The sequence below is a fragment of the Aspergillus multicolor genome (assembly GCF_047715735.1).
Source record: "Aspergillus multicolor strain CBS 133.54 unplaced genomic scaffold BDW74scaffold_1, whole genome shotgun sequence".
Classification (NCBI taxonomy): Eukaryota; Fungi; Ascomycota; class Eurotiomycetes; order Eurotiales; family Aspergillaceae; genus Aspergillus; species Aspergillus multicolor.
Window position 1 is genome coordinate 540,421 of NW_027395952.1, and position 15,404 is coordinate 555,824.

Sequence of the window (15,404 nt, forward strand, 5' to 3'; positions counted from 1 at the left end):
GATCGAAATGTAATACAAATATAGATACCCTTGTACCTCAGGGTAGGTAAGGTATGATCAATTGCGACTAAAGAACAGAGTCTCAGCCAACTAACGAAACACATAACTAGATCTTGGTATCTCGCATCACAGGTCTATTTCACTCATATCGAGGGCGGAAAAAGACCAGAGGACAATGAAACAGAAACAGAGCGCCGTCCATATCAATATCCACGCCATCAAACAGCCATGTAGCGTGATGACCATAAGAAATAAGTGTGTAGATAGATAAAACAGGGGAATGAGGAGACCGGAAGATGGAGCAGAACAAAAAGATAATCACAAGAAAGCAAACCATGGCCAACAAGAAACCAAACCCAGCCCAGTATGCTGATGAACACCATTGCTGTCGATCTCTCATTCAAATAAATCGCCCCCTGCTCATGCTGGTATCCCGAGTTCTTTCAGTTGTTTTTTGGGGTTTCGTTTTTCCCGTCATGCATGTATACCACAGTTGCGCCTTGTAACCATTTCGCCGGAGCCGTCCCATGCAAGTCGTAAGTGTATCAAATATACCAAAGAAATCGAAATCGAAATCGACGGGAAACAATGCTTTTCAACTTTTTACATAGCAACACCCGCTGCGCCGTCGGACACATTGTGGGAGAGGTTTAGAAGAAGTGTGGCGAGACACCGCTTGGTGGCTGCGTCATCGCGAAGGATTGGGGAAAAAGTGGCATCGCGTAAGGGTTCGGGGAGGCATTGGCGCAGGGCCTCACGAGCACGGCTATTATCGCTAAGTCTAGTAAAGTCAGAAGGTATCTATATCAATGAGTAAAATGGACGTACCGAAGGAAGCAGCGCACGACATGTTTGAGAAGTCTCACGGTCTGCTGTTCAACCAACTGGGTGACCATGTTGCTCAGAACCGTTCCAACCGCGTAGAACCTCTCATATGTCGCGCAGATGTACGCCAAGCCAACGTCGTCTAGGAGAATTTTTTGAACAATAAAGATAGCGACAGTTTTGCTCAACTCCGAACCGGTTTCCATGATCCGGAGACAGAGAGGAATTATCTCGGTAGTGAGGAGGAAGTTGATGACGTCTGACGAATCATTTTTCACCAGGGCGCCGATCACACCCAGCGAGGTAAGACGGAGGTACTCAAAGGGTCGAGACTTCGATGTGGTATTCAAAAAGGGATAGAGAAACAGAGGGATGTGAGCTGTTGGAGCGTAAAAGAGTCAGCAGTCGATTTTTAGCGGAAGAGGGGCCGCAACGTACCATTCAAGAAGAGTGTGCGAGTCTCATTGTGAGACGCTACGCACTGCAGCAGAGCCAAAGCATTGCAGACCCGATTTGAAGCCGCAGCGGTAAGTTGTGAAGGGTTCAGCAGGGGATAGACGGAGATGATCTCCTGCAGCAGAGCAGTCATGACACCTAACAGTACCGAGTCAGCGGGTGAGATGGAAAGCCTGATCACGAATATCTTACCAAAAGAATGCCAGATGACGAGTGCCAGCTCGGGTACCTGTTCTCTCTTCTTGCTGAGCTCCATCAACGCAGACTCCCTACGAGTCGGGTCGAGAAGCTCCGCAACCCACATAAAAACCTTCCGATTTTCATCACTGACTCCGCCATCAATCATGGACATCGCACTCGACAACGCGCCATCCCCGCCGACGCCTCCGGCACCGACTGCCGGGGCGGAGTTGTTTGCCGCAGCACTGTTATTTATGGCACTGGGGTTTGCCATGGCAATTCTCGAATAGTGCTGTTGCTGAGCTATTTGGGCAGCAGCGGCGGCCGCCTGTATATGTGCCTGGGCATGCTGCTGAGGGCCTAGCGAGGAATGCTGCTGGGCCTGGTGCGGGTGGTGCTGGGCTTGGTGCTGCTGTTGTTGATGCTGCAACCAGGCGGCATCAGCCTGCGGGTACTGATGCTGGTGGGTGAAGACGTGTTGGCTTTGCGTTTGGAGCATGACGGGCCGACGATGGATCAGTCCTCAGGAGCGTTAGTGCTGCAGTCTGCCCTGGCCGACCGGAAAATTCGAATTGACGGTAGGGAGGGCTGGGGAAAAGAAAGAGTTGTCAGTTGACTGAAAGCGATAGATGATTCATCGATTGATATATTGAGCCGAAATACGAACAGTGAATCGAGGAGGGACACTCGTAGCGAGTGAGTTGGAGAGGGTCAGGTTGGCTTGGATGTGAAACGGTGATCGAGACGAGCGAGGTTCGGGCTCCGGGAGGCGGGGAGACGCAGGTTCCGACCGGGGCTCAACTGACTCAGATACAAGTACTGTACGCTTCAGCTAGCTAGCGTCATCCACTAATGCCTAATCCATCTCCTCGAAGTCAGTTGCAGAGCCCGGAGTATATTTGACCAATTCTTCCAGTCCTGGTTGAATGGCTTTCTTTGTTCTTCGGCAACGTGGAGCAACCTGGGATATCCCCAGCCTACAACCGTGGAGGCCCGAGCTTGTTACACGCAACGCACGGGTTATTCTGACAGATGCATGGCTGGCACAGAGCTACGTGCAGTTTTGTTCCTAGGTAGCTACCTTGGTGGTGGCAGCTTGATTCGGTGCGTCTTACTTGCAGCTCCCTTGCCAGCTGCGTCCTCGACCTGTGCCTGCGTTGCTCCGACGCCGTTCCGATATTAGGAGCTTGACGAATAACGGAGTGACTATACTCCTCACAAAGACAGGGCTGCCTGCTGTCAAGATCTTATTGCTTCTTAATCTAAACCATTGGTAGGAAAACCACTTGATAAGGGTATTCGCATTCTCATCATAAACTATTTACATTCAGGGCGTGTCAACATGCAGCATAAATGCGAAAAGACATGCACATCAAAGTCACTGCTCATAATACAGGTATTTTGCAACAGAAGGGAGCTGCCATGAAAAGGCAGTCGAACAAATACATCAGTCGTGTCGTCTCACATATATGGAAAGAGGTCGAATCATATCAAGAATCGTGGAATCATGTCGTCCACTTCACCGTGTCGTCGTCATTCGTTATACCCGGGACCGGGAGCGTCCTGATCGTCTGCTCCGTCGAGTCCGTCGGTCTGAGCTCTCGCTCGCTATGAAAAGTTAGTTGGATGATCTACCCTCAATGACACCTTGGGCGGACTTACTCGTGCTGGTGTAATAGCTATAATAGCTTGGGTACGTGTAAGAGGTGCTGCTCTTCTCGTCGCTATGGTCCTTCTTCCTTCTCAGCCCGAGGCAAAGCGCAATCGCACCGAAGATGATTCCAAGGGTCGCGAGCTTGCCCCATCCTGATTTATGCTCGTTTTCGTGTGGAGGTCCGGACGGACGAGTGCCGAACCACGTGCGCCCAGGCCGGTGCGTATGATGCGAATGATGTTCTTCCACATATGTCGTCTCCTGCCTTCTCTTCCGCCCAATGCCGAGACAGGCGAGGATGCTGGCGAGAAGTCCTCGTGCGCATAGGCAGAGGCACAGCAGGAACAGCAGGAACACACCGGCGAGCGTTCCGATGACAATACCCGCAATCGCACCACCGCTCAAACCGCCGCCGTCATCGGGAGCATCGACCCCAAGCGCTGGCGAGCCATCGGTGGTGACGGGCGTCTCAAAAGGCTGAGTGGTCGTCGCGGTTTTGGTCACGGTGCTCGAGTCCGTTGGTCGTACGGGGGCCGTGGCGGTTCCAGTTTCTGTCGCCCAGATTGATGTGGTGGCCGCCAGAACGCACTTCTTGCTGGAGTTGCAGACTTGCGAGGCATCGCAGCAGTCGCTGCCACACTCGGTCATCCCCAGATCACTTCGGCAGCTCCCGCTATCGCCCGTCGCGCTCGCGACCCAACTACTCCATACCGATGTGCGTGTCTCGACGTCCGTTTCGGTCACGACCCAGGTGCTGCTATACGTTTCCCATTTGCCGCTTCCACTGCTGGAGCCGCTGCTAGAAGAACAGACCGCCTGGTTGTTATCATCTGTAATGCATGTTTCGCCTGATGCACAGCAAAGCTGGCTGTAGTAGCCACAGGGGTTGTCGCAAGATCGTTGTTCGAGCGAGGCCCCTTCAGCGTTTGACCCTAGCGGCGTCGCATCAGCGAGTCGACACTGGCTCAGTAATGCGATGATCGATATCGCAGATTGTAGTAATCGTGAAGTATGCATCGCTATTGGAGAAATAGTCCGAGAATCTCAAGCGATCGGAATGGAAGCAGAAAAGAATGTTCTGACAGCCGCAATTGTTGGCTGCAGGTCACCGAGACACTGACACTCTTGACTCCGTCGCTCCAGAAACCCGCCCTAGATACGGTGCTCTGCGGCTGCGATCAACAGCGAGCAACAACTCCCTGAGACAACAGGAAGAATAAAGAATTGTCTTTAAGACACGAGCAAAGTATGACGATAACTAAAAGAGGAGAACAAAACGAAAGGATGGACTCGGGAGGGGTGTCGGAGCTCAGGCTTGCTGTCGTGCCCTGACCGAGTCCGCGGGCGAATCCCCCAGCCTCCTCATGCAGGTCGTATACAAAGCCCAACCACCCCAATTATGGGCCAACCACGACCCAGCGACAGTCTCCATTATCACCATGGCCAATTCTACACCGTAGATTGCCGGTTTTATTTAGAAATCAGAGGCTGGACTGGACCCTGCTTCGTCACGTTCCAACCCTCTACGGAGTACTTCGTCAAGCTGAATGAGTACATTGCATCGACCCCTCCTCTAGTACAACAGCCAGCCCCGCATCACTACGGGAACAATAAAGCCGACTGCTATCACTCCTACCCGGGCAGCTCGTACTGCGTACCTATTTTGGTCAATCAGGTCACAATTCTCACTCACGAGGTCTAGAATACCTTGGGTTTTATCTCGGGTATTCCCCTACTGGTACCAACGCCTCACGTTGTCAGGTACTGGCCAGCTTGGGCTAATTAGGCTTTGGGCACTCCACTGCCCTGTTCACTCACTGGTTGCTGGTGATGGAGACTGCAGGGACAGCATGGCAGTGATCCGTCAATCCCGCTCTCTGTTCGGCAGGATTTGGGTTGACAATCCAGCGGTGTGTCTAAAGGTTGTCATACGTTTTCGCCTCAGTTCAAAAAGTGAAGCTTTTGTCAAAGTCAATTGCTGGTATGTACTCCGTAGATAGGTCGCTGTTTGACCTGGAAATCAAAGTAGTAGGTACACAAACAGAGAACAGTATGAACATCACTCATTCAGTCATTCCATATATCATCCGAAACAGAGACATCATATACAAATCCATATCAAGTATCCTTCATCCAAGTCGTAACATGCTCTTTGGTGTCCTCAAATAAAGAACCCAGCAACACCAACAACCATCCCCACAACAATATCCTGAAGACTCGACGTCCTCCGATACCCCGCGCCATCCGTCCCGCCCTCATAATTCCCACAAACCCCCAGATTCAGCCCACGGCACGCACTCTGACTCAAACTCGAACAAGTCTCAACCGCACTCGCCGCACCCCCCGTCTGCGTAAAGTCCGCTCCCCCACCCGTAACAGTCACCCCATAGCCGCCGAAATACGTAACGCACGCCGTATAGCTGCTCTCGCAGCGGTCGTAGTACGATGAACACTCATCCGCATTCGAGAAAGCCGTAGGAACATAGACAAACGGGTACCCGCCATTCATGGTTGAGCCCGTGATCGTCGAGGTCGGATCATCGTCTGTCGTTGTCGTCGTCGCATCCGACGTTGTCTGCCACCCTCCAGAGCCCGACGTCGAGCCCCCGCCCAGCGTCCCCGTACAACTTGCGCCGCTGGGGCAGCACGCGATGTGGTTTGCGTCGTCGCTCGTGCAGACTGCGTCGGTGCGGCAGCAGATGCCGGAATTGTCAAGGTTATCGCATGGGCTGTAGCCGCCGGGGCAGTTGCCGTCGCGCTTGTTGAGGAGCTGCAGGATATCGTATGCTCGCCGATTTGATTCGGGGCTTGCTGTGATGGGGTGGTCGAAGGGGAGGTGTGAGGGGGAAATCGACAGGGCGCCGCAGGCGAAGAATGTGGTTGCGATCCAGGTCCAACCGGATAGCTTCATTTCGTGGGGTTGGCTTCGTTCGTCCCGCCGGTCGGGGAATTGGTGTGTATGGGCGGTATGGGTGTAGAACTAGAAGGCAGACTTTGCAGGAACCTCGACTTCCAATCGGCCAAGAGTCGGGATTGGCGGTTGGGTAGCGATGACGAGGAGTGAAGCCCTGACTCTAGTCGCTGAGAGGTGGCCGGGCAATCAACAAATTACTAAAAATGGCAAGGCTGTGCGGCCCGCTCTGGGTCTTGACTTCCCAGCCTCCTGCTTTTCTATCTTGCAATGCTCACGACTACGAGTACGAGAATCTATACAATAAGTATACTGATATCCGAGAATTGTGCTAACAACCTATTGTCTGGACATGGTTCTCAACATTACCGTCGTCAAGGTTACCCAGGGGCAAATCCGCTCCACGATATTCCACACCCTGATCTACTGAGCGATCTCCACTCTTAAAGGACCCTTCTTGAACACATGGCCAATGTCTTCCGTCTGCTGGAAAATGCGCAAGTCAGAAGCATGCTATCACAGTTGTTCATCGCCTCAGTGCAAAAGCCCATTGACATGCCAGATCGGCTTCCGAGCGCCCGGGCTCCATTGAGATGTTCTCCCAGATCCGAAGGCTCACTTACATACGGAACAACTTGAGGTGTATGGCTTAGATCGAACTAGAAGAAAGTCTATGTCCCCGATGAAAGGCGGATATCCTATCAAACTTCCATATTATGGTCCTCAGGCAATGGGCGCGTATGCACAAGACTGAATGTTGTGTTTCCACCAGACTTTTATCTCATTACTACTTGCGGAAGCAAAGTGGCTAGTCATACCGCTCAATGCAAAACATGTTTGGATTCTTCTCTCAGGAGCATTAATTACTTTTTCGACTTGGGTTAGTAAGAAGTTCGAGATTCCGGCGTGCTTGCTCTGTTCGCAGAGAATTTCAGCTGCGTCAACCTGGATTTCGAAGGACACTCTTCAGTCTGGAATGGATATGGTACACTCTGAGTTGCTTTCTTCAAGCTTCTCTATGCACACAATGGTATGTAGTTTTGATCTACCTGCGCCGTGGTGAGCTTCGCCCGAAACGCCGTCAGTCATCACGAGATACCCTTGATGGAAAGAGCTTAACCCATTGGGCATCTTCTACTGATGGTCATGGAATGTGCCTAAACTCAATTGGAGTCTGTTCGTGGCCTGATCCAAAGACAAGCCTTATCCTAATGCTTGCGCCCGTATGCTTAAGCGAGGCGGTGCTGGGATCTTACTGCAGTTGGTCATTCTTGCGATACAGTACAGAGGTTAGTGAGATTTGAAGACACGGCTCTTCCATTGCCCAAGAGCTTCTGACTGCGGACAGCATTGATCTCAAGGCTGGCTGTTTGTAAGCTCACGGCTAGCCTTCCCGCAAACCTCATGACATCACCAGGATTACAGCATTTGTACAACTCAAGTACCAAGCAAGATCCTTCTATCAATTACAGAGTTGGCCCCAGTAGCGAGGGGGCCAGAGTATGCCTTACTAACGATGACTGTGCAGAGCATGTGACCGTCAGCCGACTAGACAAGCATCCTGGGCATTCAGCATATATTCCCCAGAGATCGTCTATCAAATTAGGAGATAATCGTACAAGTCAATCCCAATCATGGCTCTCCCCGTCGTGGATTTTTCATCATGGTATGACATTGATGATGAAGCCTCGCGAAAAGGTGTGGCGCGAGAGCTTGTAGACGCCTGTCAGCGAGTGGGCTTTGTTCGGATCATGAACCACTCTTTGCCAGAAGCGAATCTCAATAAGGCATTCGAGTGGATGAAGCAATTATTTGCGCTCCCAGAGGAGGAGAAGATGAAGGCCCCTCATCCAGAAGGTTGGGCAGTCCATCGCGGATACTCATGGCCTGGTTTAGAAAAGATTTCGCAGATCATGAGCACGGGTGATGACGAGGAGGCGAGGATGAAACTCAGAGAGGTGCCTGATGTCAAGGTGCGTAGCTTTTTTACCCAGACACCTTTAGAATAGCAGCGTAGCTTCCGAACAATACTCACTATAGAACAGGAAGTCTACGATATCGGCAGCGAGAACAACACCCATGAACCAAACCAATGGCTCCCCGACGCCACGCTTCCTGGCTTCAGGGAATTCATGATCCAGTTCTATAGCGACTGCGACCATGTCGGCAACGATATCCTCCGCGCTCTCGCCGTGGGCTTGAAACTCGAAGACACAGAATACCTGACGAGAAAACATTCGGGAGACTCTCATCAACTCCGACTTCTGCACTACCTACCAGTCCCCGCAGACGACCTAGAGCAGGACCGCATCAGCCGCTGCGCAGCGCATACCGACTGGAGCTCGATAACTTTGCTCTTCCAAGATGACTGCGGTGGGCTCGAGGTGGAGGATATTTCGAGGCCAGGGACGTTTGTGCCTGCGCCGCCGGTGAAGAATAGTATTATCATGAACGTGGGCGACCTATTGCAGAGGTGGACTAATGGTTCGTTCTCCCCAGCCCCGCTCGTCTGCTGTCCTTGCGTATGGTCAAAGGATATGGACCGTCTGTATGTATTGGCAAGGGCTGATTCGAGCATGGCAGATCGCCTTCGCTCCACGAACCACCGAGTAGGCTTGCCTGAACTATCGGATCGATTTGAGGGTCCGAATCGGATGACTCGTGAACGATACTCCATTCCGTTCTTTATGTCTCCGGATGACGATGTCGTCGTGGAGTGTATACCTTCTTGCATGAGTGACAGAGAGCCGGCAAAATATGAGCCCATCACTCGAGGAGATTATAACAAAATGAGAATGGCCATGATGTATTAATGTTTACTCGTGTGCACTGCTGCCGATTCCCATAGCATTGAGATATATATCGTGGAATCAAGCCTGCAACAACTGGGTTCCAAGCCATCTTGAGCGGGAAAATGACAAGCCTACGTCGAGCATTATCTTCATTACCTTCCCTTCTCTCACAAAAGTACATCTACAAAACAAGATGAAGTATATCTCCACGAGCCAGCCATAACGTAATTCCCGGGCGATCCGTACTTCCCGACCGATCCGGAGTTTCCCTAACAAACTCAACGCGTATATTACCTTCAAGTTCGAACAACCACCATGCCATGAAAAGCGTGTAAAACAACTCGAAACTTGGTTAAGCAAGAGGGCAGAATCCAATACGCGATATAAGATCTAAAAAATGGAAAATTTTGAAAAGTCGCGCCCGCAGCGCGTGCATATAATGTTCCTCCAAATACTCTTCGCGGAAGACTTCAGGGTTAATAATTTTAACAAGAACTCTGTAATTACCAGCATAGGCTATCCCTACACCAGGAAGAAGTATTAATTGCATGGACTGTATTACTTAACATCCGCGGAGCGGCCCCTAAGCCCTGCAGAGTACGCAAAATGGCATAAATAATCCTGGATGCTTTCTTAACGCCATATCCGCCCATTAAAAAGAACTAGGTAACAGAGTTTACCAAGAGATGTCCTAAAGTTAAATCCAGGTTTGCTTAAAAGATTAATTGCCAAAGAGCATTATGTAAAGACCCTAAAGTAATTAGCCCATGGTTTGCTAAGCTAGAGCGTGTTAAAGTTTAGTACAGTATATATAAAGAAGACATTTATAACTTTAATAAAACCAGGTTTGCTATGGGCCTAATTATAATAATAAAGGTGATATCTTGAGCGGAAATGCCTGGGAAACCATGGCTTATATAGCCAGGTAATCGGGAATGGGTTATAACTATTAAATATGTTAATTTTAGGGGCTTCTCGATTCCCTTGACCATTATCTTTAAAGGAAAGCGCCATGTTAAAGGATGGTTTGAGGAATTATCTCTTCCTGCATCATGGAGAATTAAAGTTAGTGATAATAAATAGATAACAGATATAATAGGCCTTCGCTGGCTTATAAATTACTTTATTCCTGCTATACAGGCGCGGAGAAGGGGGGGGTTCTCTTTGCTAGTTCTGGACGGCCACGGAAGCCACCTGACCCCTGCCTTTAACTTTGCTTGCAAGCAGAATAATATTATACCTATCTGCATGCCTTCTTACTTATCTTACCTTCTATAACCTCTTAATATTGGTTGTTTTGGTCCTTTAAAGAGAGCTTATAGTGGGATTATCAAGCAAAAAGGGCGCCTGGGATATAACATTATTAACAAGCTGGATTTCTTAAAGGCCTATCCAGAAGCCTATAAAAAGGTCTTTACCAAGGAGAATATTTAAAGCAAATTTAGGGTAACTAGGCTAGTTCCTTATTCGCCTGCTGCAGTACTTAATAAGCTGCAGCTAAAGTTATTAACGCCTACCCCCCCTTTTAGCAGAGGTAGGGATTTAATCCCTTCCTCGCAGCTTTATACGCCTCACACGGTTTAATAAGTTAAATAAAAAGCTTTCTCTGTTAAAAGGCTTCTTAAAAATAACTTTATTAGCCCCTTAACCCCCTTCAAGCAAGCGCTAGATTAATTTATAAAGGGGTGTAAATTAGCTATTTATAACGCAACTCTCCTGGCCCAGGAAAACAAGGATCTCCGCTTATTTATAGTAAATAACATGTAAAAAAAGGGACGTTTTAGGCGCTAAATAATACCTACAAATAGCCTTTTAGTTTAAGAGGCGCGCGACCTTATTTTGTTAAGAAATAATAAATTTTAAGCAGGAGGGGGGGGGTCATACCCTAGTGCTTTTCTAGCTTTGGGGTAACCTAAGCGCGCCCCACTAAGATGTATAAGATGCGGAATACAAGGTTATAAAAAACAAGTTATCACGCTTTTAATAGTGTTTAGTATAATTAATTTAAATAGGGATTTGTTGAGCTATAAGAGGTTGAAATTATCAAGCATATGAAAACTCCGGATCGGTCGGGAAGTACGGATCGCCCGGGAATTACGTTAAGCCCTCAACCATAGATAACATTTTGCTGCCTTAAGGCATCAGCAGCTCGGAGCCAAGCCGATAAGAACGACGGCGTGGAGTTTGTCTCCAGCAGCCAGCTCCGCTGCCGACTCGCCGCATCAGAACAACAAAATATTGCAATCGCGAAATATAACGAGCACGAGTTCTGACCTCAGTGCTACCCGTCTATACAATCCCCGGAGACTTCTTAACATATCTACGACCCAGGGAATTACCATCGAAACACCACAACCAATTCGCAACACCACCGCAACCCCTCATCCCGCCCGCATCATACCCAAAATGTCTATCCCAAATGAAGCTCTCCAAAAGGTGCGTTGCCCTCAATTCCCCCGATTCCCACCTCCAAAATCCACTCATAGAAGCTAACAAACTCTTCTCCCATAGCTCCTCCAAGAGATAGAATCCCGCGTGATCACCTCACAGCAACAGATCGGAATCACGAAGGCGCAGATGACGAGCAAGAACCGCGATATCCGGCTGCTGGAGCTTACGTCGAAGGAATTGGGTACTCTGCCGACCGAGACGAAGGTTTATGAAGGTGTTGGGAAGATGTGAGTTTGCTTTACCTTATGTGCAGTCTGCGGGGGATGTGTTTGCTATACAACTGGACTTTGGGGATATCGCTCGGGTTGTATGGATTGGAACTAATGGCATTCGTTAGGTTCGTTGCGGTCCCCAGAGCAGCAGTCGACAAGCGGATATCGACAGAGAGCGGGGAGCTGAAGGGGGAGATTGAGAGTCTGGAAAAGAGGATGAACTATTTGGAGATGACGTTCAAGAACAGTCGGGAGAATCTGGAGGCGATTCTGAAGTCTGGACGAGCGTGATCTTCTCTTTGTACTTTTTTTTATTCCCGCTTCTTTTATGTCTTCTATATTATTCTTCCAATAAATGGATAAATGGCTCAAAACATGGCGTTCGATGAACATCGTTTCTTTCAAACACAGGTTGTTGTTGTGTTGTTTTGTCGGGCAATTTTGACACGGAGATGATGAAATGTTTAACAAGATATGCAATCAGGCACCTTGTTTTTCCAACTCGCTCGGCCCTTTACATGGACTAATACAGCAACAGACTCAACTCACTCAAAGCTTCCGCGCAACAAACCTCAGCAAGTCCCAACCAAGAAGCACAACGCGCTTTTCTCCTCGTTGCGGAACAGGAGGTCGGCCCATAAGCGCCTGGAAATGCATACACAGCTGGCCTCCCTCAAGCCCCTTGTCACTCAGCACTATCCGCTGCGAACTATATGGCTGCTCAAGCTCCACAGACACTGCCTATCGGCGGCAGCGCCTGGGTGCCCATGGAGTCCCCCGTCTCCGCGGCGGGCACATTCAATTGAGGTATTGCAAACTTCCATTTTTCAATCGTCAGCTTGTGCGCTTCTGCGTCATATGTGTGGATTAGCACGATGCGAGTGGTGCCCTTGGAGGCTGCGAGCCAGGAGCACGCATCGCGGACGAGATCCTGTTTCGAGCCGTCCAAGCATGAGGGCGAGCTTGCGCTACTGAAGCCGGTGATTATGACGATAGTCGGGCGGAACTCGAAGGGCACGGTATCCATCGTACGGTCCTGGTTGACGGGCTGGCGGGCAGAAACAGTCGTTTGGCTGTTTATTTGCCAGGCCTGTCTGCTGTTCCATCCTTACCTCGTTTGCTGCCGTGACTTCTGCTGACAATGAAGTTGCGAGGACCCTGAGACCTGCCCCCATGAGGTATGGGACGTGGTGCTGTCTTTACGTACCAGTCGCCCGTGTTGAGCGAGGCTCCAGGGCCTAGTGACCGGGCTATTGCTTCTCTGGGAGCGCGCAGTATGTCGACCCTGAGGTTGAGAAGTGCGTCGATTTTTGGCAGAGGCTGCAGTTGGAGCTGGTCTGTACCCACTGCCTCATGACCATTGGGGCGATCTCCTCTGACCTCAACGGCCCTCGGCGTCCTCGGCGTGCTAGGCGTGGGAGGCGTGAGAAGACCACTGTCCTGAGCAAAATCCCGGCGAGGGAAAACCGAATCATTCTGCGTGAAACCTGACCGAGGCAGTTCCTGAGCCTGGGGCTGACTGATACCTAATGCTCGCAGCTGGTCTGGACGCAGATATTCGAAACCGGCGCTTGAGACAGGAGTGAGAAGGTTCTGGGCTCGAGGGAGAACAACCGTACGGTTGCGTGTGGGACTTGCTCCTGATCGCGGCTGGGGAGGCCGCCGATGCTGGGTTGCTACCAGAAGAGCGCAACTCGGTTGGACGCTGGCTGGCGGATCCGCGGGTCGTCGATGAGGCAGGCACGGAAGGGTCCATGTCGTGACCGACACTCGTGCGGGGGAAGAGGGAGTGTCTGCCGTTCATGGCGCTGACTTCCCCTTGGCTTTGAGAGGATTCGTATCTTGAAGTGGCGAGATGCTGATGCATTTGTTAGTTGATGATGGAAAAACTCCATGACTGCCCGCGAATAGGCACCTTTGACGCTTGACTCGGGCGTCAAGAGAAGGGAAAACTTATGATAAGACGCATCTTAGCAATGACGGAAACGCGGATATGTCGAACTCGAAACAGAAACAGGCGAGGAAAGATATATGAAGAGCTCGATGCTGGACTCGACACCAGTTCGATCGGAAACTATGATGGGAACGGGTTTCAACAACGAGAAAAAAGCGAACAGGTAGAATAGAACAGGCAAGAGTGAAGAGTTGAAAGAGTTGGGAAACATCTCGACGGCAAGTTTGAGGGGTACTTATGGTGGTTGAAGCGGAGTTCATGAAGTGAATATACGGTCCTAAGACTCATTCACCTCACTACAACTCGCAACCAACAAACTGCCAACCAGCCAACATCTGAACCACGACACTCGCCTGGGCGATTAAGCGCGCCTGGTATGGGAACCTGCTCCATAAGTTCGCTTTTTCCGTTTCTTGTTTTTCGCAGAGAACGAACTACTCAAGAGTCTCTTGTTGACGGTTTGACCGGAACAAACCCTTTCCATATGGCACATACCTACAGCGCCAAAGAAGCCCCTAGAACCACGTTCTAACAGTCCCGGACCCCTGCTTCCAGTCTCCCACAGCTTACAGAGCCACCGAACCCCCCAGAATCCAGGAACACCCTCCGACTCGCCCGGCGCCTCCCTGTCACGGCCCATCCCTCCGCCAGACCGCCATGGGACAGCGGGTATAAAGTCTTGCTCCTGGCCCGATTTCTCCCATTCTCTTTCTTCCTCCTTCAACATCCTCATCCTCTTTTCCTCCTTCCCTTTCCCTCCCTCGCCCTCCCGCTCTCCCTCCCAGACAAGGCAAGCAAGTACAGCAAAGCCAGTGTGGTGTAATGGCAGCATAACTCTGTCTACGCGACGCCTTCGGGCCATAAAGCGCCAGAGAAGATCCAGGTTCGACTCCTGCCACTGGTATTGTACTTGCTTGGTGAGTTTGGAGGGAGAAAAGGAGGCTGAAGAGAGAGGGAGGAGGGAGAGATGGAGAGATATGTGGCGATGGTCATGGAAGATTCCTTTAAGTAGGCTTTAATGAAGTATTGTATGGCCTTGTATAGAGCCACTATGTGCTTACTACCAAGCAGATATCCTTACCATTCATCATGACCATCTTTAGTACCCTAGCGTATACTTCATTCAATGAACAACGGATATGGCCTGCCCTATCCTATCTCAATTAGCTAGTAGTCTCAACAACAAAGGTTCGTTGTTGTACTGGCAGGCTTTATTTAGTAGTTACTCTGTTCTCATGTGCAAGCCAGAGGGGGTCAGTAGAAAGCAGAAAGCATCGCGCCGCGACATGAGCTATATCGCGGACAGTAAGATTCCATTATGACCTCTTTTTCAAGTACTACTTCACCCTGTAGCAATATGAACGTGTCAACGCTCAGTCTAAGCGACTATTGTAAGTCTTGGTGATCGTTGAAGCGCCGAGATGGGACTCTTCGGACGTGATACGAGTGCACGCCAGGGACTGGACTGCGGGAGGGGATTGTCTAGAGTGCTTTTCCATTGAGACTGGTTCAGAGACCAGCGAGATTTACAAATGCTAGAACACCAACCTATAGCAAGAAGTACTGCTAAGTCCAGCGACCCATCGACGCGTGGGCTAGACCTATCTACGAGCCAGTGCTTGGGGTTGTCGCGAGCGAAACAAAACGGCATCTAGAAGCTGAGTCGCCGATGCAAACCAACCGTTCGGAAGACTGCCAACTGCAGACTCGGGTGACACAACGGATGGCCAGCAAATCAGTCCTTTTCCAAAGCTCCGAGGTCTAGCCATCACAATATTGCGAATCTGCGATTCAGCTGCAGTTTGTCCCGACCTGCGCCGGGGTATGTAAGTACACCGGTAGCGACGGAAGAGACGGAATCAGGGCACGCGCATAACGTGATCAGAGGGATGATGGTGTTGACCAGAGGCAAGAGGTGATCAGGCGCCTGGTTGCCGTTTCCGATGGTCTTGGAGACTAGGTCGGGTTT

The 15,404-nt window shown here is 50.3% G+C and overlaps 7 protein-coding genes and 1 pseudogene across 8 annotated transcripts; 3 read left to right on the plus strand and 5 right to left on the minus strand.

Annotated features, from left to right (window-relative positions):
• Positions 1-8: 8 nt before the first annotated feature.
• Positions 9-501, minus strand: BDW74DRAFT_1514 (uncharacterized protein). Its single transcript, XM_073724171.1, has one exon. It carries the CDS (start codon positions 398-400, stop codon positions 140-142), a length of 261 nt encoding a protein of 86 aa, XP_073589406.1. The 5' UTR covers positions 401-501; the 3' UTR covers positions 9-139.
• BDW74DRAFT_1516 (Rcd1-like cell differentiation family protein) lies at positions 502-2,176 on the minus strand. Its single transcript, XM_073724216.1, has 4 exons — positions 1,474-2,176; positions 1,264-1,419; positions 829-1,204; positions 502-781 (listed from the first exon to the last, which is right to left on the minus strand). Exons 1-4 carry the CDS (start codon positions 1,958-1,960, stop codon positions 604-606), a joined length of 1,197 nt encoding a protein of 398 aa, XP_073589407.1. The 5' UTR covers positions 1,961-2,176; the 3' UTR covers positions 502-603.
• A 153-nt stretch (positions 2,177-2,329) lies between these two features.
• On the minus strand, positions 2,330-4,391 carry BDW74DRAFT_141644 (uncharacterized protein). The gene is made up of 2 exons (XM_073722585.1): positions 3,124-4,391; positions 2,330-3,069 (listed from the first exon to the last, which is right to left on the minus strand). Exons 1-2 carry the CDS (start codon positions 4,130-4,132, stop codon positions 3,002-3,004), a joined length of 1,077 nt encoding a protein of 358 aa, XP_073589408.1. The 5' UTR covers positions 4,133-4,391; the 3' UTR covers positions 2,330-3,001.
• A 678-nt stretch (positions 4,392-5,069) lies between these two features.
• On the minus strand, positions 5,070-6,141 carry BDW74DRAFT_141647 (uncharacterized protein). Its single transcript, XM_073722586.1, has one exon. The coding sequence runs from the start codon at positions 6,024-6,026 to the stop codon at positions 5,277-5,279; it is 750 nt and encodes a 249-aa protein (XP_073589409.1). The 5' UTR covers positions 6,027-6,141; the 3' UTR covers positions 5,070-5,276.
• Positions 6,142-7,336: 1,195 nt separating this feature from the next.
• Positions 7,337-8,970, plus strand: BDW74DRAFT_141651 (isopenicillin N synthase family dioxygenase). The gene is made up of 3 exons (XM_073722587.1): positions 7,337-7,999; positions 8,072-8,510; positions 8,610-8,970. Exons 1-3 carry the CDS (start codon positions 7,661-7,663, stop codon positions 8,837-8,839), a joined length of 1,008 nt encoding a protein of 335 aa, XP_073589410.1. The 5' UTR covers positions 7,337-7,660; the 3' UTR covers positions 8,840-8,970.
• Positions 8,971-11,026: 2,056 nt separating this feature from the next.
• BDW74DRAFT_141653 (putative prefoldin subunit 1) lies at positions 11,027-11,855 on the plus strand. Its single transcript, XM_073722588.1, has 3 exons — positions 11,027-11,254; positions 11,330-11,496; positions 11,607-11,855. The coding sequence occupies exons 1-3, from the start codon at positions 11,225-11,227 to the stop codon at positions 11,770-11,772; spliced, it is 363 nt and encodes a 120-aa protein (XP_073589411.1). The 5' UTR covers positions 11,027-11,224; the 3' UTR covers positions 11,773-11,855.
• A 175-nt stretch (positions 11,856-12,030) lies between these two features.
• Positions 12,031-13,285, minus strand: BDW74DRAFT_172161 (uncharacterized protein; the record flags this gene model as incomplete). Its single annotated transcript, XM_073727453.1, has 4 exons — positions 12,031-12,162; positions 12,218-12,554; positions 12,689-13,051; positions 13,101-13,285. The coding sequence occupies 4 exons, from the start codon at positions 13,283-13,285 to the stop codon at positions 12,031-12,033; spliced, it is 1,017 nt and encodes a 338-aa protein (XP_073589412.1).
• Positions 13,286-14,243: 958 nt separating this feature from the next.
• BDW74DRAFT_t3 lies at positions 14,244-14,339 on the plus strand (annotated as a pseudogene). Its single transcript has one exon. The product of its transcript is annotated as a tRNA-OTHER (tRNA).
• The last annotated feature ends 1,065 nt before the right edge of the window (positions 14,340-15,404 follow it).